The following is a 24,044-nucleotide window of genomic DNA, read 5'->3' as shown; positions in this document are numbered from 1 at the left end:
CGGGGATGCGGAGCGGCGGGCGCCGGAGGCCGCGGCCCGGCTAGGCCCGCGCTCGCGCCGGACGCGGCGCCCGGTGAGTCCCCGCCCGCCCGCCGCCCGCCGCCTGCCGCCGGGGCCCGGATTTCCTCCCTGCGGCCCGGCCGCTTTGTTCGCGGCCGCCGGGGCCGGGGCCAGGGCCGCGCGCGGCTGGAATGGAGGAGCGGGAGCAGGAAGTGGCCGAGCGCGGCCTGGGCGGGGAGGGCGCGGGCCGCGCCGGCGCTGGGGGTGCGTGCCTCCGGCCCCGGCCTCCCGCATGACCTTGGGGAAGCGGCTCCGCCGGGCGAGGCCCGGGCCGGAGCGGAGGGGTGCGGTCGCGCGCGGGGGGCCGGGGCACCGTTGCGGCCGGGAGCTGCCCGGGCGCCCGGCCAGGGGGGCCCCGGCGTACAGTAGGTGCTCAGGGGGCCGAGGAAAAGGCTCGCCCCGGCCCTTGTTGAAGTTTGTGGGTGGGCCCTTGGAAGGGACCTCATTTTCCCATAGACAAAAAGTTGTCCATGGTGGCTGGGTGCCCAGGCCCTCCCACAAAGGACTGCAGCCCTCCTGGGCCCTGAGACTTGTTCCTGAGCTGGGTGGGTTCTGGAGGTGCTGCCCACCCAACCCAGAGGCCCGGGGCAGCTGATGAACTTGGTGGGTGGGATTGGTTCCCGAGTATCGTCGCGGTGGACAGAGTTGGGGCCCTGGGCCTGTGCTCTGTGGCCAGAGGGCCCCCGACATTCACTCCTGGTCCTCTCCCACCTTGCTCAGGCCACCCCTAACTGCTGTGAGCTCTGGTCCAGGTGAAGGGTGGGGTACACTTGTGGGGCTTGGTTCCCTGCCCCCCAGCTGAGCATCCGGTTCATAAACCAGTGTTCTGGACGCAGGGGGAGGGGGCCCTTCAGAGCACAAATTATTATTATTTTTTTAAGGTTGTGACTTAATAATAGCAGTAATTCACCTTTGTGGTGAAGTCACTCACAGGACAGAAGCGGCGGGAAGCAGAGGTCCCATCCGTGCCGCCCACCCTGTGCCCAGAGCAGCCCAGGCCTTGGCTCGGTGTGTGTGTTTCTGTGCACATGCACACCACCCTGTGTATGTGCAGATATATTTTTACACACGGGGCCGTCGGCAGCTGTCTGACTCTGTCAGCACCCGGCCCTGCTCAGGCCCCGGTGGGGGTAGGGGCACATCCAGAGGTCTTTGAGTCCAGCCCTCTGCCTCCAGGCCACGCCTACTCAAGTGTCACCAGAGCCCCCTGTGCCTGCCAGGTGGGGCTCAGAGCCCTGTCCTTGGTGGTACCTCTTCCAGTCTTACTTGCCATCCCTGCCTGTGGGCTTGCTGAGTGTGTTGGGCAAGGAGCGTCTTCCCTGTCCCAGACACAAGGCAGTGAGTGGGTCTTCCTGTCCTTCCAAATTTAGCCCAAGACAGTCAGTGCACAGCGGCCTTCTCTTGGTGCTTAGCCCATGCCTCAGGAGGCCAGTAAAGGGGGCTGCGGGAGAGTGTCTAGGTGGCTGTAGGAAGACCCATGTTGGAGGTACTCAGGGCCTCTGCCCGGCCTGGGTGTCCCCGAGAGGAGTCTTTCCTGGCCTGCCCTCATGAGTGCCCAACTGGAAGGGTAGCAGAGGACTGCTCATGGGGAGAGTGCTCTTTCCCAGGATGCTCGGAACCGGTGATGTGAGAACGGGGTTTTGAGGGATGCCTAGGAGTTCATCCAGCAGGGGAGCAATGGGGTGGGCCACAAAGGATCAATGGCCAAAGTGTCTGCTCAAGAGAAGGCTGCTGGTGGGCCTCCAAAGGGCGGGTGCCAGTGCCTCTGAGTTTGCACAGTCCTCCCCATTTGTTGCCTCCTGGAAGCTGTAATTACGGGTCTGTAACCACCCTGGACTGGGTACTCCTTACAGACGGGACTCGTCGGAACCTCTCTTTGTCCCCAGTGCCCAGCGCTGAGCCTGGCAAAACCAGAGATGCCCGGCACATATTGGCCGAATGAATGAACCAGATTCAGACCGGCGGGGGTGCTGTGGTTTAGGAGGGGTTCGGCGTTTCTGTGGGATGGGTGTGTGTAGGGGGTTTTCATGTCACCCTGGAGGGCTCTGGGCTCTCCTTTGTACCAATTACCTGCACTCCTGCCCCTGCCTTCTTGAGACGTCACGCTTGAATTTCTCTCCTATCCCAGTCTGGGGCAGGGAAGAGGAGCTCTGGACTCTGCCTGGGAACCCCAGCCTCTGGGCAGGAACACCATGGACAGGGAGAACTGGGCACCCTCACCAGGGGATTGGGGAGGCTGAGTGGTGTGGGCTGAAGCAGTCAGAGGGGCTGCCTGGAAGAGGTGGCCTCCGCTGGGCCGGCAGGTTAGGGAGGCTGGGATATACCAGGAGGGCCTTTTGGGGACAGGAGTGATTTGTACAAAGGTCAGGGGAGGTGGGAATGGGTCGATAAGGGGGGCAGTGAGCTCTGAGGGCTTGGGGTTCCAGGAGGGGTGGTGGCAGGGGCTTGAAGCCCAGGGGGAGGGGAGGCCTGGGCCCAGGGAGCAGTGTGAGTGACTTTGTATCAGGTGCCGTGGCGGGAAGGCAGAGCGGGGGCCAGCGGGGGCTCTGGATGCTAAGTGGGCACAGGTCGTGTGGGAAGGCACACCCAGGCTGAGTCCCCAGGCGCTACGGGCCTCCTGGGCTCACCTCGAGGTCCGAGGAGTGTCCCCAAGCCCAACACAGCCTCACACTTCCCTCTTCTTCTTCCAGAGGCTGTTGACAGCCCGCTGGGCTCTGGGAGGACCCTGCTAGAGGCGTGTGAGCGAGGTCTGGGCCACGCAGGCCTGCGGGAGCCCCGGCACCATGAACGACGTGGCCATCGTGAAGGAGGGCTGGCTGCACAAACGAGGTCAGTGCCCGCGGGGCCGGCCGGGGGTGAGGGTCCCAAGTGGGCCTGCGGCTCCTCAGTGGCTGAGGGCGGCCTGGGCCGTGGCTGCCGGGCGAGCGAGGCCTCCCTGGGCTCCTGGACCCTCCTGGACCGGCCCGGGTGCGCTTTGGGGCCCAGTGTCCCCACGGCCGGGAGGGCATGGCCTCGTGGGACCTCCCGGGCGGGGACGTGTGCCCTGGGCCGGCGTGCAGCCCGTGAGTGGCTGCCTGGCTGGGGCCGTGGGCGGGAAGAGCCACCCGCTTTCCTGGAAGGCAGTGAGGACGCTGGGGCCGGTCCAAGGCCTGGCGCATTAGTGGCCCGGGGCGCTGCCCGAGGGCTCCTGAGGGCAGGGCAGGGCTGCTTGGCCTGGCTGTAGGCGGGAGGGGGCTCCGTGCCACCCAGTGGCCCAGCTCGGGGCGGGTTTACGCTGGAGCTGCTGAGCCAGCTGGCCTGGAGCCCCCTCAGCCTGCCCTGTGCTCACTCATATGGCCCTGTGCCCAGGGAGGGGCTCAGTGAGGAGCTGCTGGGACGGGAGCTTGGGCCTGGGCCCCTCACCTTCTGGCCCTGCCTGCCCCACGGCCCTCTGTTGCTTAGCGGCCGGTGGTTGGGGGCTGGACAGGCCTCCTGTCCAGGTGCCTGAGTAAGTCACTCCCTCCTGCTCCAGGGCGGGGATTGGCCAGTCACCACCTGCTCCCCCAACTTGCTCTTCCTCCAGACCTGTTCCCTCCCAAAGCTCTGGCGATCCCATGCTAGCTAGCCACTAGCCACGCCACTCTTCATGCACACCCTCTGGTGAGGGTGTCCCCGTCCCCACCTCGGGATCCCACGGGCTGTTGGGAGGGGGAGCCTCAGACATAGGTGGAGCACACAGGGAGGCACAGCAAAAGTGGGTGTCACGAGACTGGGTTTTGTGGGATGCATAGGCGCCTCCCTGCAGAGCAGGCTGGGAAGCTGCAGGAGCTGCGGTGGGCAGCACAGGAGGGATGGAGCTGAGACCTCAAGGGGCTGCAGAGGGCGCGAAGCAGGGGATCAAGGATGTGGTCTGCTGTGTGTTTTTAGAGCTCACTTAGGCGGCTGCAGGGAGGACAGTGCACTGGGCCTCAAGACGGAGGTGAGGTGGCCGCAGGGGCCTGTGGTCCGTGGCGAGCCCCTCCAAGGTTTCCTGCACCCAGCGGCCTTCTGGATCCCCTCCCCCAATGTTTACCCCTTCCTGACCCCCAGGAGTACCACTTCTTGTGCCTGGAGCCTCCCACCCCTGCTCCCCATCGGGTCCTACTCTGTCTGCCTCACCTCAGCCCTCTTTGGTGGCAAGGATGCCCTCTCTGACCCTGGTCTCCGTCCTCCCCTCTGTGCCTGGTGGCGGCACGAGAGCACACGGGGACCGGTACCCCTTAATCCTTGGCTACTGTTAACTGACTGTTCGATTAAGGACTGACCTAGGAGATACCTAGGCCTCAGGGCTGCCAGGGCTCCTGTCCCAGTGACTGGGGCATCCACTGGCCAGCCAGGCTCGGGTGGGAGTGCCCCCTCACGCTGGGTGACGTTTAGACTGCCGCCCTGGGTTGTGCGCTGGGGGCTCGGGGTGTCGGGCCCAGCGGGGCATCCAGGGAGCTGGGCTTTGACCTGACTCGGCTGCCCCATCCCTGTGTCCTTCTCCAAGGGCAAGTCTGTTGACTCCGTGGGCCTTGGTTTCCCTACGGGTGCAGTGGGTGTGGTGGTGGGCAAGGGCCTGGTGGGGTCTGCCCTGGGGCAGAGTGCAGCCAGACTTGGGCCGGGACAGAGGGTCCTACGCGCCCACGTGCCTCCACTCTTCTTTCTCCAGCCCACGTGCCAGCCCAGGCGGTGTGTGGGGCGGCGATGTGGCCCTGGCCCTCTTGTAGCCCGGGAGGGGCTGTGCCGTGTCCCACCTCCACTGCCTGCCCTCCGCTCCCCGTTCCCAGTGACCCCGTGGGAACCTCTGTGTGTTGCAGGCTCATTCCACTGCCCCCACTGCTGTCTCGTTCTCTCTGTCCTCTTGTCCGTCTTTTACGAATCTGTGCTTTCCCACAAACGTGGGCTCTTGCTGTGTGCTGGACTTTGGGGTGACTGGGTGAAAGGAACAGGGGTCATGTGGCCGAGGGGTGGGAAATGGGTGGGCTTGGGTTAGATGTTGGGGGATCGAGGAGGACCCCGATTTGGGGCTTGAGGTACGCAGCGGTGCCGTTTCCTGAGACTGGGGTGGGGGGGCTCGCGTACCCTTCCTGGGTGTGGATAGCGTCCTGGCCTTGGTCGTGGGCGGGCGGACGTGCAGGCCGAACTCCGCGTCACGGGCAGGAGGGTGGACGGTTTGAAGATGCTTCTGTGTGCGTGCTCCGCTCCCAGAACCCTCCCTCACCTGCAGCGTCATGCCCACCCCCGGCCCTGCCCCCGGCCTCTCAGGACTGGCTGGAAGAGGGAGCCAGGCCTCCTGTGGGGTGGCTCTGGGTAGAGCTGGGGGGTCCCTGGGCTGGGAGCGGGCGGAGGGCTCCTGCAGCAGTGGTGTGAGGTGCCACCGCCGCCCTGCCCCCTTCCCCCGCCGGGGGTCTGATCCCCAGGGGGGTTTGGGGAGCTCCGGCTGTCCTCCAGCTCCTCGCAGACCCGAGGCCCCCCACGCTGTTGCTTCTTGTTACGTAGGTTGGGGGGCTGTTGTGCGATGAGGGCCTGCCTTGCCCACCGTGCTGTGTCTGCCCTGCGTGCAGCCCAGGGCCTGCACGTGAGGGGCGAAGGAACCTTCGGGGCTGAGTGGGTGTTGAGAGCTGACCCAACGGCCCGTTGGCCAGGGTCGGGGCAGGACAGACCCCCGGCCCCCAGCTCCTTCTCCCGCCCCTCAGGGACATGGGCTCCCTCCCTCCCATCTCTGGGGAGGGCCCGGGGCTGCGGCCCTGGTGTCCTGATGCGTGTACTCTGGGCCAGAGCCGCCGAGGGGCAGAGGAGAGCCCGGGCTGGCGGCTGACGCCGCAGCTCGAGTCCCAGCGCTGTGCTGCCCTGCGGCACCCAGCAGGCCCTCTGGGCCTCGGTGTCCCCGGCTGTCCCCAGGAGAGAGGGGTCCAGCTGCCCAAGGCTCAGAAGGTGGTGAGGAGGGCTGAGCCGGGTGGGGCCGCAGGGACCGTGTGCAGATGTCCTGCGAGACGGGTGGACAGCCCGAGCTATGGGTGGGTGTCCCCAGAGGTGGGCAGCCTTCCTGATAAAGCGGGACGTTCTGAGTGACAGGCAGGCATCCCGAGTGACGGGCAGACCCCCCAGGCTGTGGGTGGACAGCCCGAGCGGTGGGCAGCTGCCGTGCAGCTCCAGCCGCTGGTGCTGGGGGCCGGTGGGCTCGGTGTGGCTCAGAAAGTCACCTTTCCAAAGGTTTGGTCTATTATGTGCACTCTCCTGATGTCTGAAGGTTGACAGTTTAAAAACCGTGTCCTCCTTCAGGATGCAGGTCTGGCTGGACTTGGCCTGCGGCCTCCAGTTTTGTCTTTAGGCTGTGTGCGGTGCGCGAGGCCACGGGCCTGAGTCCGTGCAGCTGCTCTGGGACGTGTCCCCAGGGCCCCGTCGTCCCTGCCCACTTGCCCTGGTGCCCGCCGGGCTGTGCACCACCTCGGCTGCAGCCCAGCCCCACGGAGAGCTGCCCCAGCAGAGCCCCACCCGCGGGTCCCCCCCTTGGAGCCCGTGGAGGGCACAGGGTCTGTGGGCGTCCTAGTCGTCTCCAGCCCATGGACGCGCCAGCTGGGCCACACGGGCCGGGAGAAGGGAGGACGGCAGCGAGATGCCGTCCACGGGGTGAAGGAAGGGGCTGAGGGTCTGGGTGGGGGTGGGGCACCGGCCTCGGGGACCCCTGGGCTCACGTGGGCCAGCTGCTGGCCTGGCCAGGAGGGCCCGTTAGGGCAGCCACCACGCCGCAGCCCGGCAGGTGGGGGCTGAGGGGCGGGGTGCAGGAGAGCGGGCCTGTGGGCACGGGGTCCCCCGTCCAGGACCCTCCTTGGACGTGACCCCAAGTGAGGTCTGCCCGGTGCGCGCACACGTGGGAGGCTAGCGTCTGTGCGTCAGCTTAACTCCCCCCACCCCAGGAGCGGCGGGCCTGGTGGCGCCGTGTGTTCACGGGGCTCGGTGGGGCTGGTCCCTGGCAGGTCTCAGGCCTGGCTGCCCATTTCTGGCCCAGACCCTCCCCCGGTTCCAGGCCCTTGCCATCCTGCTGTGCGGGTCCCAGGCATCCTGGTGGGGGGCGGGCTTCCGGACTGCAGTGGCTCCTCCCCCCTACCCTCCCTCGGTCCTGGCCAGGTCCTGCTTCTGGCTGCGGCCCTGGGCTTTACCTGCCCCCCAGGTGGCTCTAAGCTGCTGACACAGACTCCCCCCATCCCCAGTCCTGGGCTTCCCATGGGGCGGGGCCGTGGAGGGGGCGCGGCTCTGCTGAGCCGACAGCAGGGGCCAAGGCCTGCAGGGGCCTGTTGAACCCACTTCTGAGCACACCTGCCTGGGGGCCCGTCGTTGGGAATCATCTGTGTGCACAGCCCCGGGCCACTCTGCCGGGCAAGGGGCTCACGGGACTGTCAGGGGAGGCAGGCTGCTCCCTTCGCCCGGTGCCCCAGGCTGGAGGTTGGAGCTGTCCTGGGCCCTCCTCCCCCTGCACCTCAGCGTCCCTGGCTCAGGCGAGGGATGCCCAGGTCCCCTCCATGTCTCGCTGCAGCGGCCGTGGCTTTGGTCCAGGGGGTCCCCTTGGTCCACTGAGGCAGGTGCGTGCAGGCGGCCGGCCCAAGGGTGGGGGCAGGTGCGGGGGCCTCTGCTCCGTAGGACGGTGCCTGGGAGGGGGACACGTTCCTGGAGGGGTGCCCCTGAGCCCGCGGGCGGTGGCACGAGGCTGAGGCCGAGGCCTGCCGGCCTGTGTGGGACCAAGTTTCCTGTTTTGTGAGCCGGTTGAGTTTTCCCTTCAAAACAAACAACGAAAGAGGAAGCTCGGGCGTCCTTGCGCTGGGGGATGAGGGGTCACCGCTGCCCCGGGCCTGAGGGGCCCTGAGCGGGCCGTGTTCCTGTCTGCTTCCTGGTCCTGTGGTGGCGAGGAGGGGGCCTCTACCGGCCGCCCAGCCGCCCCAGGGAGCTGAGTGTGCGCCCTGTGCGTGGAGGGGAGGGGGCCCTGGGTCCGGGCCCTGCCCACTGCCAGCCCTCAGGAGGGGCCTGGGCCGGGTCGCGTCAGGCCAGTTCCTAGAAGTGCCCTGGGAGGGTGGGGGCGGGGGCGCCGGCGCGGCTGGCATCCCCTCTGCCCGGGCGCACCCGGCCAGGCTCGCTGCCAGCGCCCTCCCCGCGGGCCCTCCCGTAACTGGAGCCGGCGGCCGCCTGCCGCCTCTGCACCCGTAGCGGTGGGTGCCCCGGGCCCCGCCCACTCACCCCCACGGGTAGGCCCCCAGCCCGGCCCCGACCCGGCCCCCGGCAGCTTGGCAGAACGCCTCGTGCACTCCCCGGCCACGCCCACCCGGCCACGCCCCTGCTGCCTTTCTTCCTGCGTCACGCGGGGCTCCTTAACCGTCCGAAATAATGCTCGTGTTTCAGGAACGTTGGCATTGATGGGGGGTTGTCTGGTGCCTCTTCTGCCACCCCTGGGGGCCTTGGGGTGCGGCCCCCCTGGGCACTTGGTTTGGGCGCACAGATCCCAGAGCAGGCCCAGGACCACGGACCCCCGGCCCCCAGCCTCCTCCCGGCTGGTTTCGCCGGCCCAGAGGCCTCAGCCGGCTGTTCCTGGCAGGGGTGGGGGCCCCATGCTGGCGCTCCACCCCGGGCTGGGGGGCGGGGTATGCTGTGAGCTGGAGTTTGGGGGCTGTGATGAGCTCGATCGGGGCTGGGGCCAGGGTGGGTGTGGCCGGGAGCATGAGGTGACAGGGCTGGCAGCTGGGAGGATGCAGCCTGCCACCATGTCCCCATGTCCCCACCACGTCCCTAGCCAGGTCTTGCTGTCCTCACGGCTGTCGCACCACGACGTGGCTCCCAGTTAGGGAATAAGTAAATAGGAGCTGGGCGGCTGGGAGGTGGAAGGCCCTTTCTCTGGAGGGTCCCCCCGACCTGTCCCTCATTCCCTTGCCCCCTCCCCTGTGTAGGTGGTGCTTTTTCCTGGGGGAGGTGGAGTTGGTGCTTGGAGCCCCTCGTTCCCCGGGGAGGGCCCTGGCTCACGGAGGCTGGGGGTCACTTAGACGCCAGGGTCTTGCTCTGCCTCTTCTGAGGGTCTGCAGGGAGGGGGGTCTGGGCAGGGCCGGTGCCCACGGGGCTCTCCTTTCCTGCAGCTGTGTCTGCAGGGAGGGCTCTGCTGCCACCCCACCTGCTCTCCCGGGAGCCCGTGCTGCCCGTCTGTTCACTCTCACCACCCCCCTCTCCTCCTTGCCTCTGCCTTGCCCGGGGAGCCCCGACAACTCCCTTGGTTTCATTGGGTTTATCCTGGGCTCTCAGCACAGGAGTGAGAGGCATGTCCCTAGGGAAACATTCTGGAAACCTAGAACTTAAGTGCCGTGTGGCTTTGGGCAGACACTGCCTGAGGGCCTGGGCCAGGACCGGTGGTGGCCAGAGTCCCCTCTGCCAGGGCCTGTGACCCAAGGGGCCAGCAGATGGGGGGAAGCTGGTGGACTGACAGGCCTGGGGGCTGCCTGCCCTGCCTCCCAGGCCCACCCGGCCTGGAAAGTGTAGGCCTCAGGTGCCCCTGCAGGCAGAGGTATGGCTGTGGCTGCCCTGAGCCCTGGACCCAGCCCAGCTCTTTCCACGCAGCCCCCCTGAACCCTGCAGTGGTGAGGCCAGGTCACATCAGGCAGAGAGCGCGGGGGAGGCGGGTGGCGGGGCGGGCTGGGGTTGGAGTGGCCCCTTTTTCTGGCCTGTGCAGCAGGTGATGTGTGGTGCCCGAGGAGGAGGGTTTCCGAGGACGGCCAGGAAGGTGGGACGTCCAGGCCCAGGTGACATGCGGGCAGCTGCAGCGAGAGGGGCTGTTGGTCGTCGCTGGTGAGAGGCCTGAAAGCTGGCGCCGTCCTGGGGCAGCAGAAAGGGGCGGGGAGACCCCAGAGCTGTCTGCTGCACCGTGAAGGTGGGGGGCGGGGCACAGCGCTGCTCCCTGACTGCATCCCTCCCTCCCACCCCGCCTCCCCACGTTCCTCTTGAGTCTGTGTGCCTTGGGCTGAGGCCTTGGGCCCCTGCCTGCCCGATGGCAGAACCAACGACCTGCGAAGAGTTCTCGGTTTGTGTCGAGGAGTGAGCCCCGCCTGGGCAGCCGGACCTGGGACTCTGGCCACCATCTGCCTCTCCGTGACCTTGAGAGCCCTCTTCCTTGGGCCTCGTTTTCCCCCGGGAGTGACTGGTCATAATGATCCCACCTTCTCGGCTTGCCAGGCAGCTTGGGGGCGGCCCAGCTGGGCTCGGGGGGCTGTGCCGGGGGAACCCCCGTCCTCCACCTGTCCCCCCGCTGCTGGGCCGGGAGTGGCCACCTCTCCTCTCCTTTGTCCACACTGGCCGTTCGTGCCCCCGTGAGGACCCCGAGAGCTGCCCTGGGAAAGCGTCCCCAGGAGCAGGCGGCGTGGCTCACCTGCCCGGCCTGGGCTCCGCCTAAGTGGGGCGTGCCCCCTCCCTGGCACCGGTTCTCAGGCTTTCGCTGACTGTCCGTGGTCTGGTGTCCTGCCGGTGGGACGGGGGCACAGGGACGTGGAGACACGCGATGAGCCAGGCCCGCGCCCGCCCCGCGGCGCCGGGGAGGGGGGTGATGGCGTGCGGCAGCTGTCCATGAGCGACGGATGTGGCGGTGGCGGGGGACCGCGTGGTGGCCGCCGTCAGCTGGCACCCGCTCCCCCGGCCTGCTGGGGCTCCCTTCGCTGTGGAGAAACAGCTCAGCGCTGCCTGCCACCGCTGCGGCAAAGCGTGTATCCAGCAGTTTCCCCGGGAGCTGGGGACTCAGACTGTCCATGGAGCTCAGGGTGTGGCAGCCGGCCGCCTGCGCTGGGGGCTTGGAGGGGCTGAGGTGCCAGGCAGGGGAGGACTCGCGGGTGGCAGGCCTGGGATGCGGGGAGCCTGTGCGCTGCGCCCCTGGGGCCCCAGCGGCTCGGGTCCTGGCCACCGCGTCTCCTGCCGGGGGTGCCCTGACCCACAGCGCGGCCTGGGGCCCGGGCTGGGAGGTGTAGAGGCGCAGGCTGTCAGCCGGCACCCTTCCTGTCCCTGATCCTGGCTGTGTGGCCCCGTCAGGGTGACGTGGGCTGTGGGAGGCACGTGATGCTGGCGAGGAATCCCCCTGCCTTGAGGGTCCTGCAGCCCCTTCCTGGGGATGAGCTGGGATGGCGGAAGGGCCCTCCCGGTGGACGACACACGGGGACGCTGAGGGGGCCGGGGCTGGGGGCTGGGAGTCCCAGGGGGGCAGGAGGAGGAGGGAAGCCCTGCCCTGGGCACAGGAGCCCGGCTGACCTGGGCACCCCCCAACGCCCACCCCACCCAGGGCAGTTGCCTCCTCATCTGGAGCCTGGGAGGCAGGTGGCCAGGCCTGGGCATTCGGGGTTCAGGGGGCGTGGGTCCCCTTCGCTGGTGGCCGGGTGGGGCGCCAGTGTCTGGGAGGGGTGGGTGTGGTGCTGTAGGGCCCCTCCCCTGCCCTGGCCCAGGGCTGGGCTTCTGAAAGAGCCCCCCACCTCGGGCGGGGGGCTGAGGATGGACCCTCCAGGTGGGGGTGGGCACCAGACCACGCGTGCCTCCAAGTGCCCACCCCCAGCTCCGGTCTCCCGACCGGGGTGCTGTCCTGCCCTGCACGGAGGGGAGCTGGGCCAGCTGTGATGTGGGGCTCCAGGGCCCCGGTCTGAAGCATTCGCTCAGGTGGGATGGGGGGGGGGGGAGTCCTGGGCTTGGGCGGGAGTGGCAGGGACGAGGGGACCCGACCTGGGCCCAGGTCCAGGCCAGTCCCTGCTGACCCCTGGTGTGGCCGCTGCTGGGAGGCCACCCGGTGGTGGGCGGTCATCTGGCCCCAGAGACCAGGGCCCCCCCCCCACCCGCCAGTTTACGGCGCGGCATCTGAAGAGCAGACTTGGGCCTTCTCGCCTGTTCCCAGCAGGAGCCGTTTGTGTCTGTGCTGCCTCATCCCCCTCGCTGGCCCACAGGTGTTACAGCCGAGAGGACAGAGCACAGCCGTGGCCAGGCACAGGGCGGCCACCTCCTCCCCTCGCCCCTCCTGTGTCCCCCCCGTCCCTGGGCCGGCCACCCACCGGCGTCCTGTCCGCACTGAACTCGTTCAGATGCAGGCCACGGCCCAGGTTGCGGCTGGCGGTCACTTGGGGGCCTGGCTGGATGTCTGCAGGCGGGAGTGCCCCAGAGGCTGAAGAAAGGGGTCTGTGGGTCTCAGCGCCGTGGCCCTGGCCGCCCCGGCCTCCCCCGCCCGTCCCCCCGCCCGTTCCCCCCGCCCCCGCCGCGGTCCTGGCTTCTCCTCCGGGGGTCCCGTTCCCCCCGCCCCCGCCGCGGTCCTGGCTTCTCCTCCGGGGGTCCCGTTCCCCCCGCCCCCGCCGCGGTCCTGGCTTCTCCTCCGGGGGTCCGGATGCCGGCTGCTGAGGGCCAGGGCCCGAGTGGGGCTGCCTCCCCGCCTGTCGCTTCCACCCGTGTGTTGCCCAGCTCCCGTTGCCTGGCCCCCCTTCAGCGCCCTGGGTGGGCTTGTGGGGTGAAAGCTGGAGGGCGGGTGCAGGGTCACGTGGCTGGGGGTGGGTCCCCCTCCCAGGGCCTCAGCCACAGTGGGGTCCGAGGCCCAGGCTGGGGCGTGCGGGTCCTGCCGAGCGCGGACGCCTCTGTGGGCACACACGCGCCGACTGCCCGCGTGGGGTGCGGCGCTGGGGGGCCGCCATGCTGGGCACGGTGGGGGCCGCCAGCAGTTGGTGATCAAGATGGATTCTCGGGGCTGCACGGATGAGGCACTCATCACTCTCCCCGCGCACTTAGCGTCCCGGGGAGCGGCAGCTGGCGGGATGGGAGGCACTCCATCAGGGGCCGACAGCTCCAGACGAGCGCAGGCGGGTGGGAGCGAGCAGCGGGCGCCTGGGATGGAGCGGGGTGGGCCGCCTTCAGCCCCCGGAACCAGCTCTGCTCCACCCTGTGCCGGGCGGGGAGGCTGGCTGGGACCAGTGGCCAGGGGGCGGTCCCCGGGCCCGGGACGGGAGGCAGCATTCAAGGGTGGCCTCACCACCTTCCCAGCCCACGTCCCCAGGGGTCTGGGGGGCTCAGACCTGGGTGGAGACCCCGCTAAATGCTGTCGGGGTGAGGGCAGGTTACCGGCCGACGCCCGGGTCCTCCCTGGCCCAGTGGTGTCTGGCTCGGTGGGGACCCCTGCCTGGGCTCCCTGGGGAAGGAAGGGAGTGGCTGGAGGCCCCGACTGCCCAGCATCCCCCAGAGGCCCTGGGTCGTGCAGGGTGGGAGCTGGGCGGTGAGGCGGGGGGAGGGGCAGAGCGGACCGAGGCGCGGGGCGCTGGGCCTTTGCTCGCCCTCCAGGTGGCTGCGTGCGGGGCTCAGCTCGTAGGGAAGGTCCGGCCCCCTCCCCTCCTGCTGCCCGGTGGCCCTCTGCTGAAGCGGGCGCCTAATTAGTAAGTTCTTCGGCGGTGTTCAAACTCCTGGCTCGGCAAAATGTAAATGAGGCGTTTTTTCCGGGTGTCAGTATGAAAAATGGCACTGCCGGCGCGTCGCAGAGCACATCTGCTCTGGTTCCTGAGCGCGAGCGCCTGTTCACGGCTGATGCTGCAGAGCTTCGGGGAGAACTTTCCTGGGCACCTGGGTGACCCGTGGGTGGGTGCGGGGGCCCAGGACGGCAGGTCCCAGCCCGAGGACCACACAGCCGCCTCTGGGTCTGGCTTCACAACAGCGTTCAGGGCCCCTGGACAGCAAGTGTTGTCACGCGGGCAGAGGGGGCTCTGTCCCGAGTGCCCATCCTGGGGACGTGCTGCAGGTGGGCTCGTGTCTGCCAGGCAAGCCCCCGTGATCGCACTCTGAGTGTGATGCTGGCCCCTCACTGCTGGATGCTAGCTAGGCTCCATCCTCTTGGCGGGGGCCAGTTGAGGTGGGCAGCCCAGTCGCCACGGTCATCACAGTAGCTGCCGCGTCCACCCTCTGGCGGCACCCAGGGTGGGTGGGGAGGCCTCTTGGCCCTGAAGCCCCTGGCGGGTGGCTGTAGCTGGTCCCCGCGCTCTGGTTGGAGACCGGCTGGTTTGGCACCACCTCCTCCAGGAAGGCCCTCTGGATCGGGCCGGCCTCCTGTCAGTCGTACCGCTTCCCCCAGGCCCAGGTGCCGGCCTGGCCCCCTTTCAATCACAGGTTCAGGGTTCGCACTTGGTCAGAGGTGGTGCTTTCATACAGTGAAACCCGTCTTCCCACCCACCCTCTGCCTGCCCCAGGGGAATCGGGGTCAGTGCCCGGAGTTGGGGCATCCTGGGCGCATCTGTCCCGGCACAACCAGCTGTGACTTACCCCGGGGAGTGGGCTGTGTAGGGGGAGCGTGGTCCGGCGGCTGCAGCCCCTCAGTGCTGCCCGCCCGCCTGTCCTCAGGTGAGTACATCAAGACCTGGCGGCCCCGGTACTTCCTCCTGAAGAACGACGGCACCTTCATCGGCTACAAGGAGCGGCCGCAGGACGTGGAGCAGCGCGAGTCGCCCCTGAACAACTTCTCCGTGGCGCGTAAGTGTGCCGGCGGCCGCCCTGGGTCGGGATGAGGGCGCTGGGCCGGTGGGCGGGGCGGAGAGAGCCCTCTGGGCCCAGCGGCCCCACGTGGGGTCCCCCCGGCCGCTGTGTCTGGGGCCAGCAGCCCTCCGGGGACCAGGCTGGGCCTGAGGCCCTGTGTCACCTCAGGGACCGCTCAGTGGTCGGCTCCGGCTGCCAGGGATCTCCGAGCCGAGCCCAACGCTGTTCCGGGTGGACTTCTGGAGACCGGAGGGCCTGGCCTGGGGCAGCTGGCCGACCTGGGCCCCTCCTCCAGTGGGGGCCAGACGAGCCCACCAGGGCCTCTTTCCCCAAAGCCCCCGGCAGAGGCAGGAAGAGGGTGTGGGGGTGGGGGGCAGCCAGCTTCCCGGGGCCTCCGTCGCCCCAGCACGAGTGCCCACCACAGGTTTTCAGAGACCCCAGTCCACTGTGGCAGTGCGTTTGTTCCCACCCTCAGCTGGGGTGCCCGGTGGGTGGTGCAGCCCTGCTGGCCGGGGGCGTCTCAGGACGCTGAGCAAACTTGCATGTGTTCTAAACCAGGTGCTACTGTGGGCTCGTCACGTACCTGCAGGGGGGCAGCAGGTGTGACCCCGCCCACGGGGGGGGCACCCAGGCATGGGGACGGGTGGGTGGCTGGGATGCTGGGCCGGGCCGGCCTTCCGGCCTGGTCCCTGTTCCCGGTGCTCTGCCCGGGCTGGCCCGGGACACGGGCCTGAGGGGTGAGTTAGTGATGGGCTTGTCGACCAGCACACCCCGGGGTCCGCCTGGGCTGCTGTCTGGGGTGCAGAGCACAGTCCTGGCTCCACCCCAGGCTCCTTCATTCAACCCCCACCCTCCGGCTGGCTCTGCCCTCCCTACCACGTGCCTGGGAGCTCGGGGTCCTCTGGGTGCACGCACACCCCCTGCCGCCAGACCGCAGGTTCTGGTCCAGGGTCTCAGGAGGGGGCATAGTACAGGGGGCCCGTCCTCGGCTGATGGGGAAGGATTCCCAGCCTCCGCGCCTGCAGATATTCTGAGATGGGGGCCGTCCTGCCCACCCCCTGGTGTGCCTGGCCCCGTGCTGCAGGGCTTCTAGTGGGAGGAGCAGAGGCCCGGCGCCACAAGGGAGGCTCCCTTGGGGGTGCTTTAGCAGGGCCTGGTTCCTGTGAGCCCTGAACCTCCTCCCGGGCTCCTCAAGTCTCAGCAAAGCAGCAGGTAGAACGGGGGCCTGGGGGTGAGGGGAGGCCAAGGAGGCAGACCCCCGTCCCCGCAGCCTTGTGGCCGCGTGGGAGCCTCACTGCAGTGTGTCTGGCTCCCCGCAGGGCCTCCTGGGTCAGCCTGGGGGCTTCCGGGCTTGGGAAGGATCCTCGGCCAGAGGGATGCTGCCTTGCTGGGGGGCTCAGGCCCCTCGGGAGTGTTCCCCAGGCTGAATGCAGGGGAGCACAGGGGGGGCTCTCAGGAGGCGCATGGGAGGTGGGCACCGCCTAGAGGGGCTTCCTGAGCAGTGGGTGGGACTGGGGCCCTGACCCGGGCATTAGGCCAGCAGGGGCTTCAGGCGCAGGAGCAGAGGCGTGCGGGAGGGGGGAGCGGCTCTGCGGGGGCCTCTGTGCCAGGGGCTCTTCCTTGGGGATGGGTTCCAGGGTGGAGAGATGAGAAGTCAGGCCCTGGGTGGGTGTCAGGCGCCTGAGCCCTGGGGGCTCCTGGTGGTCTCCGATGGGCTGAGCGAGTGGGAGGGGGCATGTGGGGACCCAGAAGGCTGGCCGCACAGGTTTTCCTCTCTCCCTGCCCCGTGTAGACCCAGGCCTCCCTCCGCGTAAGGCTGGGCCCCAGCCCCCTCCTGGCCCCGCGGCCTGGCAGACCATTCCTCGCTCCCTTGCGCTTGGCTGAGCCCGGCCGGGGCCCCTCGCGGTTGCCAGGGCCTAGATGCTGGAATGTCGGAGACCCCTACGCTGGCCCCGCGGCCCCTCCCGCCTCATACAGGCTGGGCTGGAATCCAGCCCCTCTCCGGGCCTGGGGCACCTCCACGGTTCCTCGGCTGCAGGTGTGCGTGTTCCAGGTGTGCATGTGCCTGTTTTCACTCCCGTGTGCACCTGGGGGCATGGGCAGCAGTGTGGGGAGGGTGCAGCCCAAGTGGCCTCGGGGGTGGACAGGCAGCTTCTCCGGAGGGTGAGTCACTATCCCCCTCTGTTCTGGGACTGGCCTGCGCCGAGGGGGCAGGCAGAGCGCTGGTCATCGTGAGGCTGGGAAAGTGGTGGGATGGTTCTGCTCGGGGAGGGCGAGCTGCCCTCCCAAACCCCTCACCCTCCGGCTGGTTGAAGGCCGTGTCCTGGCTGGCAGGGGGGCTTGGAGACCCAAGGAAGGACCACGGAGGGTTGACCGGCCCCCAGACACCCCCTGAGGGGCGCCGCTGAGCTCTCTGAGCAGGGTCCCAGCTGGAGTGGGGGTCCTGGCCCCCTTTTACAGGGCTGGGCTGTGGCGGGTGGGCCGGGGCTCAGTGCAGACAGATGCTCGCCTGCCCCCAGAATGCCAGCTGATGAAGACGGAGCGGCCGCGGCCCAACACCTTCATCATCCGCTGTCTGCAGTGGACCACGGTCATCGAGCGCACGTTCCACGTAGAGACCCCCGAGGAGCGGTACGCGCTGGAGACGAGTCCCGGTGCCCCAAGTCCAGGGGCCTCGGAGGGGGAGGCCCCAGGCCTGGGCGGGGCTGGGGCCTCAGCCGACTGACTGCCCTGCAGGGAGGAGTGGACAACCGCCATCCAGACGGTGGCCGATGGGCTCAAGAGGCAGGAGGAGGAGATGATGGACTTCCGGTCGGGCTCGCCTGGCGAGAACTCAGGGGCCGAGGAGATGGAGGTGGCGCTGGCCAAGCCCAAGCACCGCGTGGTGAGGCCCGGCCCTGCCCTCGGGGCCCTGCCCCGCCCAGCTCCTCGCACAGGAGTGAGGGAGGGACGCCAGGTTCGGGAAGGCCCGGGTGCCGTTGCTCCCACCGTCCCCCCGAACCCCAGGGCTCCAAGTCGGGGCGCACAGCCCCGTGATCTCCCACGAGCCCTGGACCCCTCGGGCCCCACCTGTGCTCGGCCCCGAGGCTGGCCGCGGTGGCCCCGGCCTCTGGCACCCCTCACCACTGTTGGGCCTCCAGCACTCACCATGCTGCCCCCTGACCCTGGTGCCTGCCCGCTACCCTCAGACCATGAATGAGTTTGAGTACCTGAAGCTGCTGGGCAAAGGCACCTTCGGGAAGGTGATCCTGGTGAAGGAGAAGGCCACGGGCCGCTACTATGCCATGAAGATCCTGAAGAAGGAGGTCATTGTGGCCAAGGTAGGGGCCAGGGCTGGGGCTGGGGGCCGGGACTGGGGGCCGGGGCCGGCGCCGGGCCAGGCGGGGCGGGCGGCTCAGTGGGCTCTGTTTTCCAGGACGAGGTGGCCCACACGCTCACGGAGAACCGCGTCCTCCAGAACTCCCGGCACCCCTTCCTGACGGTGAGTCCCCTCTGGACCCCGGGGGGACGGCTCGGGCACCAGGTGCTGGGGTCGCGCGGTCACTCGCACCAACCCCTCCTCCCCTGTGAATCTGGCGGGCTCAGGGCCCCGTGGACGGCGGGCGGGCCTCCAGGAGGGGCGGGTGGAGGTGCGTGGTGCGGGGTCGCTGGTGCACAGAGCAGGCAGGAGGCCTGGCCTGCCCTCTGGCCTGCTGAGACCCTGGGGGGCCACGCCCCCCATGCCCACCTTTCTGCACGGTCTTGCACTGCTTCCCCTTTGAGGCTCCCTCCGGGAGGTCCCTGTCCCGGGGGAACCTGGGCCAGGAGGGGTGTATGGAAAACCCCTGGCCTTCTGGAGCAACAGGGAAGTGCCCGGAATTAGGCTGCCAGGCCCAGCCAGCTCCGCCCCCAGAAGGTCAGCAGTCAGGCGGACAGGGCTCAGGACTCAGGCCTTGGGCGACCCGGCGCCGGCCTCCGAGGTCTTGTGCCCGGGACCACTGTGGGCCTGTCCCCTCCGCTCAGCACAGGTGTCCTCGCTCCAGGGGACGGCCTGATCCGAAGCAGGGGCAGAGCAGTGGTCAGACTTGCAGCGATGTTTTTCCTGAGACGTTTTCTTATGAGAAACATGACTTCAAGAGCAGACATCGTGTTTGCTCGTCCAGACGTTACTCGTCACCGTGGCTTTGCCTCGTCTGCTTCATTTTGCTCTTTTTCCCTCTGTCTGGCTGGAGGATTGTGAGGAAAAGGCCAGGCTCTGTCGTGCCCTCCACCCTCCAGTGGATCCCCGTACGGGACGCTAACATCGCGTTCCGCAGATTCCCTGGTCGGTGCGGCCGGCCTGGCCGTGCGGGAGCCCAGAGCCGGGGAGGATCTCCCGTCCGTGTTTCTGTGAGCAAGCGGTCATCAGCGGGCCTTTCTTTTAAAGCGAGGCCGCCTGTGGTTTGAGGTGTGAGGGCAGCAAGGCGGCCCTAAAGGGGCGCCGCCTCTCGGTCCCTGGACGTGCAGCCACTCGTCCTCGGGCACGGCCGGTGGGGCAGTGGGGTATCCCCCGCCCTGAACAGGGCGAAGCTCCTGCCCAGCTTGAGGGCCGGGTTCCAGCTCTGCTTCCCTCACAGGCCCTGAAGTACTCCTTCCAGACCCACGACCGCCTGTGCTTCGTCATGGAGTACGCCAACGGAGGCGAGGTAGGGCCCGGTCCCGGGGCGGCCCATTCTGAGCCTCGGGTGTCTGGGTGGCTGCCCTCCCCGCTCCCCGCCTGGTTAGGGTCTCCGCCCCGTGACCCTGGCCCAGGTCGCCGGCCCCGCTCAGGCTCCCCGTCCCGCAGCTCTTCTTCCACCTGTCCCGGGAGCGGGTGTTCCCCGAGGACCGGGCCCGGTTCTACGGCGCCGAGATCGTGTCTGCCCTGGACTACCTGCACTCGGAGAAGAACGTGGTGTACCGGGACCTCAAGGTGGGCGGGGCCGGGGATCTGGGGCGGGGCTGGGGGCGGGGTGTGGAGGCGGGCTGACCCGGAGGCCGCCTCCTGCAGCTGGAGAACCTCATGCTGGACAAGGACGGGCACATCAAGATCACGGACTTCGGGCTGTGCAAGGAGGGCATCAAGGATGGCGCCACCATGAAGACCTTCTGCGGGACGCCCGAGTACCTGGCCCCCGAGGTGCGCGTCTGCCGCGCCCCGAGTCCCCCCTCCCCCCTCCCGACCCCCGAGTCCCCGTGTCTCAGGTGCCCTCTGAGCCCGTGCCCTGCAACCCCAGGTGCTGGAGGACAACGACTACGGCCGGGCGGTGGACTGGTGGGGGCTGGGCGTGGTCATGTACGAGATGATGTGCGGCCGCCTGCCCTTCTACAACCAGGACCACGAGAAGCTTTTCGAGCTCATCCTCATGGAGGAGATCCGCTTCCCACGCACGCTCAGCCCTGAGGCCAAGTCCCTGCTCTCAGGGCTGCTCAAGAAGGACCCCAAGCAGCGGTGAGCCCTGCCCTGGGCTGTCCCCCGAAACCTCCAGGGAACGACCGTGCTGGTGGCCATGTGTGATGTCCTCGGCTTGGGCTGGCCCGGGCAGAGGGCCTGCTCACACCTGCTTGGGAAGAGCCGGCCCTGCCGGCAGCTCCTGCCCACCCAGCACCCTGCAGCTGCCCGGGCTGCTGCCTGGCGGCCGACCTCAGCCTGTGGGAGGAGGGGTCCGAACCTTGGGCCCCGCAGGTGGCGACCCCGTCACCGTGGCCTCCGTCTCCCCGCAGGCTCGGTGGGGGCTCCGAGGACGCCAAGGAGATCATGCAGCACCGCTTCTTTGCCAGCATCGTGTGGCAGGATGTGTATGAGAAGAAGGTGCGTGGGGCCTGTGTACACCCCTCCCCCCGCACACGCCCGCTCACACCCACCTGCTCACACACATACCTGCTTACACACCCCACAAGCACACGTGAGGAGGCCTCCGAGGAGCGAGGCAGCTGCTTCCTGCACATGTGCCTCTGCACTTTGCCCTCGGAGGGACCTGGGAGCCCCAGGCCCTGGCCCGTGCTGGTGGGGTGGCCAGCAGGCTCAGGACGGTTGCCCCTAGGCTTGCTGGGTGCCTGTCTCCAAGCATGCTTCCACCCCGTTTCCAGCCCACCCCTCCCCTGCAGGCCACACATGGCCGGCTGGGCCTTTGTCCCTGTGAGACAGGGCTCTCCACCCTGCTCTGCTCCAGCCAGGGTCCTGCCGCCTCCTGGGCCTGCCCTCCAAGCGCTCTAGTCCCAGCCCCGACCCGAGAGACCCCCTGCTAGTCGCTGCTAGTTCCCAGGCAGCCCTGCACCTGGGCCCGGGGTCGGGGGAGTGGGGGTCCTTCCTCCCGCCAGCCTGTCCCTCTGCAGTTGCCCTTGCGTCCTGCGTTGTGGTGAGTCCTCTCTGTGGCCTGACGCTGCCGGGCCACTCTGCCATCCGGGGGCCGCGAGTGAGGCCGGTGGCCCCGCAGGTGGATCCCTGAAGGGCGAGGCCCCAGAGGGGACGTGGGCAGAGGAAGGCCTGGCCCCAGCCTTGGCTCCTGGGTGGGTCCTGAGTTGGGTCCAGGTCCAGGTCCAGGTCCAGGTCCAGGTGCGCCGGGCAGTACAGGGCGAGACCTGTAACGCAGCCCCCTTCCTGCAGCTCAGCCCACCCTTCAAGCCTCAGGTCACGTCCGAGACAGACACCAGGTATTTTGACGAAGAGTTCACAGCCCAGATTATCACCATCACGCCGCCCGACCGAGGTGAGGGGGCCTCCCTGCCGACGCCTTCCTCCTCTCCGGGCAACAGAACTCCGTGCTCAGCATTTTATTGGGAAGGCTCCCTCACGGGTGGCCGTCAGGGCGGGAGGGCCGCGGCCCCCGGCCCCGGGATCGTGGGATGGGGGCTCGCTGAGGCTGGACGCGGAGTCTGGGAGGTGAGCCCTGGGGCCGGCCGGCCTCACTTGCCCGGTGCCCGGAGCTGAACCGCTCCTCCCGCCCGCAGACGACAGCATGGAGGGCGTGGACAGCGAGCGGAGGCCTCACTTCCCCCAGTTCTCCTACTCGGCCAGCGGCACGGCCTGAGGGGCCAGCCGGCGTGCTTGGGACGCAGCCGTGGGCAGCCACGTGCTCCGGACGAGGGCTTGGAAGACTCGGGAGGAAGCCTCGCACGGATGATCTTATTTCCGGATGCGTTTGGGCGGAACCATTGCTGTCCTCCAACACGGATGGGAAGATGCCTCGTGCTGTGGGCAGGGCTGCCCGCCTTGGGGGCGGTGTCCTCTCGGCCAGCCAGGTCGGGAGGAAGACATCCTGCGGTTTTTCTTAATTTATTCATCCAGTTCTCCAGACGTGGCCGCGGCCTTCGGAACAATTAGATTCACGTAGGAAAACGTTGAGGACTTCTGCAGCCAAGTGCAATCGGGCCTGGGTGGGCCCTGCCCGCGGCCCCTCCGTCCCTCTCGCCGGCTGTCCCTGGCTGCCCCTGCCTTGGCCCAGCCCGGCCCGGGGGCCCCAGAAGCCACCTTGCCATGGTGCGCTGGCCTGGCCCCCTCTCGCTCTGGGTGGGGCACGCAGCAGCCCCAGCACTGAGGCTGGAGGAGGGTGGCCCCTGCAATGGGGTTGGGCCGGGGTTCGCCGGCAAGATAGAAGAGCCAGGTGACATCTGTTGCCGAGTATTATGCTGTTCACGTGCATACTGGGGTTTCTAATCTCAGGAGAGGGCCCTCACTCCGCCCCCTTCCCCATTGGGACCGTCTCACCCGATGGCTTCCCCTGGTAGCACCTGTCCTTATAGAAGCTTCACTCTCCTGCTGTTGCCCTGGCCCCACCTGACACCCTTCGGAGGGGCCGTCGCTGCACCCTCCGTGTCTCCCGGCTGGACGCTGCGCTGCACCGTGGCGTTTTTTTATACTCAACTTTAGTATTTTTACTATTATGAGACTTTCCCTCCAAATTCTTCAATAAAAATTGCTTTTCAACTCTGTGGCTTGTTTTGCTGGGTGGCAGGTGAAGGAGCATGTGGCCGGTCCGCTTGAGGGGAGCGCCCTGTCCTTCCTGCCCAGAGGCCCCAGGGATGACCTTTGAGGGACGATGTCCCCCCACCCCACTCCGGCGGGACTCACCGGAGCGGGGGATGCCCTGGCCGTCCCTGTCTCCACCTGGCTTCACCCCAGCCCCATGCCCCAAGGAAGCCACCCAGACTGCACAGCCGTCTGCCTACCAGCTCTGTCCATGCAATGCCGCAGACCCCGACCACCAGGAAGGACCAGCCATCCTGCAGGGCCCCGAGCTGGCCAAGGCCGAGACTCGGGTCACTGCCAGGCCCTAGGGCCCGAGGAGGACCGAGAGAGCGGCCTGCCGGCGGTCACACCGCAAGCCTGGGTCAGGCGGGACAGGCGGGAGTGGGTCCGGGGCGCCCGAGCAGCCCAGCGGGACGTGCCGCGGGCGCCACCTGGTGGGTGCGGAGAGGAGCCGGCTGCCGGCGCTGGCCCGCGCGTCGGCCTCCAGGCGCCTGCCCAGAGAGGGGTGGGCGGAGCCTCAGCTCCTCCTCTCTCACGGGGACTCAACCCCGCAGGCGTGGCCGGGACAGGGCCGGACCTTTCACTGGGCCTGGCGCCTGGGCCCGGGGGAGGGGGCAGAGCAGCCTGCTTCTCCAGGCTCCGGGGCCCGTGACCCTGACAAGACATTCCTTGGGGCGGGGTGGCTGCCCCTTCTGCTGGAAGGGGCGCCTGCGCGGGGCATGAGGTGGGTGGGGTCAGTCAGGCCTGCGGGTGCCTCTCTGGGCGGTGCCCGATTGCTCAGTGTTGATAGGCTCTGAACTATTTCACTCCCACAGCTTTTTTGGAAACCACAAACACACCAAATGTTACCTGCTAAATGATGCTTTGGATCCAGATTTCAGATACGTAAAAACGTCCTTCAAATTGGAAGCCTGTGCACTGTGGGTAGGAATGTAAAATGGCTCAGCCTCCGGAAAACAGTATGGAAGTTCCTCAAAAAAATAAAAACAACTACCATGTGACCCAGCAATTCCACTCCTGGGTACACATATACCCCAAAGAGCTGAAGGCAGGGTCTTGAAGAGGTGTGTATTTTAACACATAAAAAAAGGAAAAAAAATGTATATTGTAGACACCAGAACCTACAGCAGTACCTTTCCATTATCCTCGAACTTCGAGCAAATGGTACCCCAAAGCGTCAGATGTGGTGTGGAAAACCGGGAGGTGCCTCTGAAGCTGGAGCTGGGGCATGTGGGGGGGTGGCGGCCAGCTGGCCAGGCGGAGGGGCACGAGCTTCGCTTTCTCGTGGGGCCTCCTTGGGTGATGATGGGGGGATGGTTGGGGGATAACGGGGATGCGGGTGATGGCCTTAGGGACGTTCCTTGGCCTGGGACAGGCTTCAAGGTCATGGGCATGGACATGAGCACAAACTTACCCTGATGGTGTGTCCCATCCGGGTGGGTGGGGCCGAGAAGGAAAGAGCCGAGGCCGGAGACCCCAGGGCCTCCCAGCCTTCGCGGAGGTGGGGCTGCGCAGGCGCCTCGGG

General features: G+C 68.0%; 1 protein-coding gene across 2 annotated transcripts; it reads left to right on the top strand.

Moving 5' to 3' along the window:
• On the top strand, positions 1-22,482 carry AKT1 (AKT serine/threonine kinase 1). Of its 2 annotated transcripts, XM_027120748.1 has the most exons (14): positions 1-73; positions 2,751-2,889; positions 14,422-14,550; positions 17,073-17,184; positions 17,290-17,437; positions 17,742-17,873; positions 17,969-18,034; positions 19,149-19,217; positions 19,358-19,483; positions 19,562-19,690; positions 19,788-20,002; positions 20,275-20,362; positions 21,158-21,260; positions 21,502-22,482. In XM_027120748.1, the coding sequence occupies exons 2-14, from the start codon at positions 2,844-2,846 to the stop codon at positions 21,579-21,581; spliced, it is 1,443 nt and encodes a 480-aa protein (XP_026976549.1). In that variant the 5' UTR covers positions 1-73; positions 2,751-2,843; the 3' UTR covers positions 21,582-22,482. The 2 variants fall into 2 exon arrangements, with proteins under 2 accessions (XP_026976549.1, XP_026976550.1); XM_027120749.1 differs by lacking the exons at positions 1-73; positions 2,751-2,889; positions 14,422-14,550 and adding an exon at positions 16,369-16,606.
• Positions 22,483-24,044: the final 1,562 nt, after the last annotated feature.

Source organism: Aethalodelphis obliquidens, unplaced genomic scaffold, assembly GCF_003676395.1.
Source record: "Aethalodelphis obliquidens isolate GAN/ISIS:26980383/991018 unplaced genomic scaffold, ASM367639v1 scaffold21, whole genome shotgun sequence".
In the NCBI taxonomy this organism is placed as follows: Eukaryota; Metazoa; Chordata; class Mammalia; order Artiodactyla; family Delphinidae; genus Aethalodelphis; species Aethalodelphis obliquidens.
This window is presented reverse-complemented; position numbering and strand designations above follow the sequence as displayed.

What these genes read in the sequence shown, in the direction of transcription:
- AKT1 (XM_027120748.1), top strand. Translation starts at nt 2,844, where the DNA reads ATGAACGACGTGGCCATCGTGAAGGAGGGCTGGCTGCACAAACGAG. An exon ending in AGGATGTGTATGAGAAGAAG is followed by an intron (nt 20,363 to 21,157) that starts GTGCGTGGGGCC and finishes CCCTTCCTGCAG; the next exon opens with CTCAGCCCACCCTTCAAGCC. An exon ending in CATCACGCCGCCCGACCGAG is followed by an intron (nt 21,261 to 21,501) that starts GTGAGGGGGCCT and finishes TCCCGCCCGCAG; the next exon opens with ACGACAGCATGGAGGGCGTG.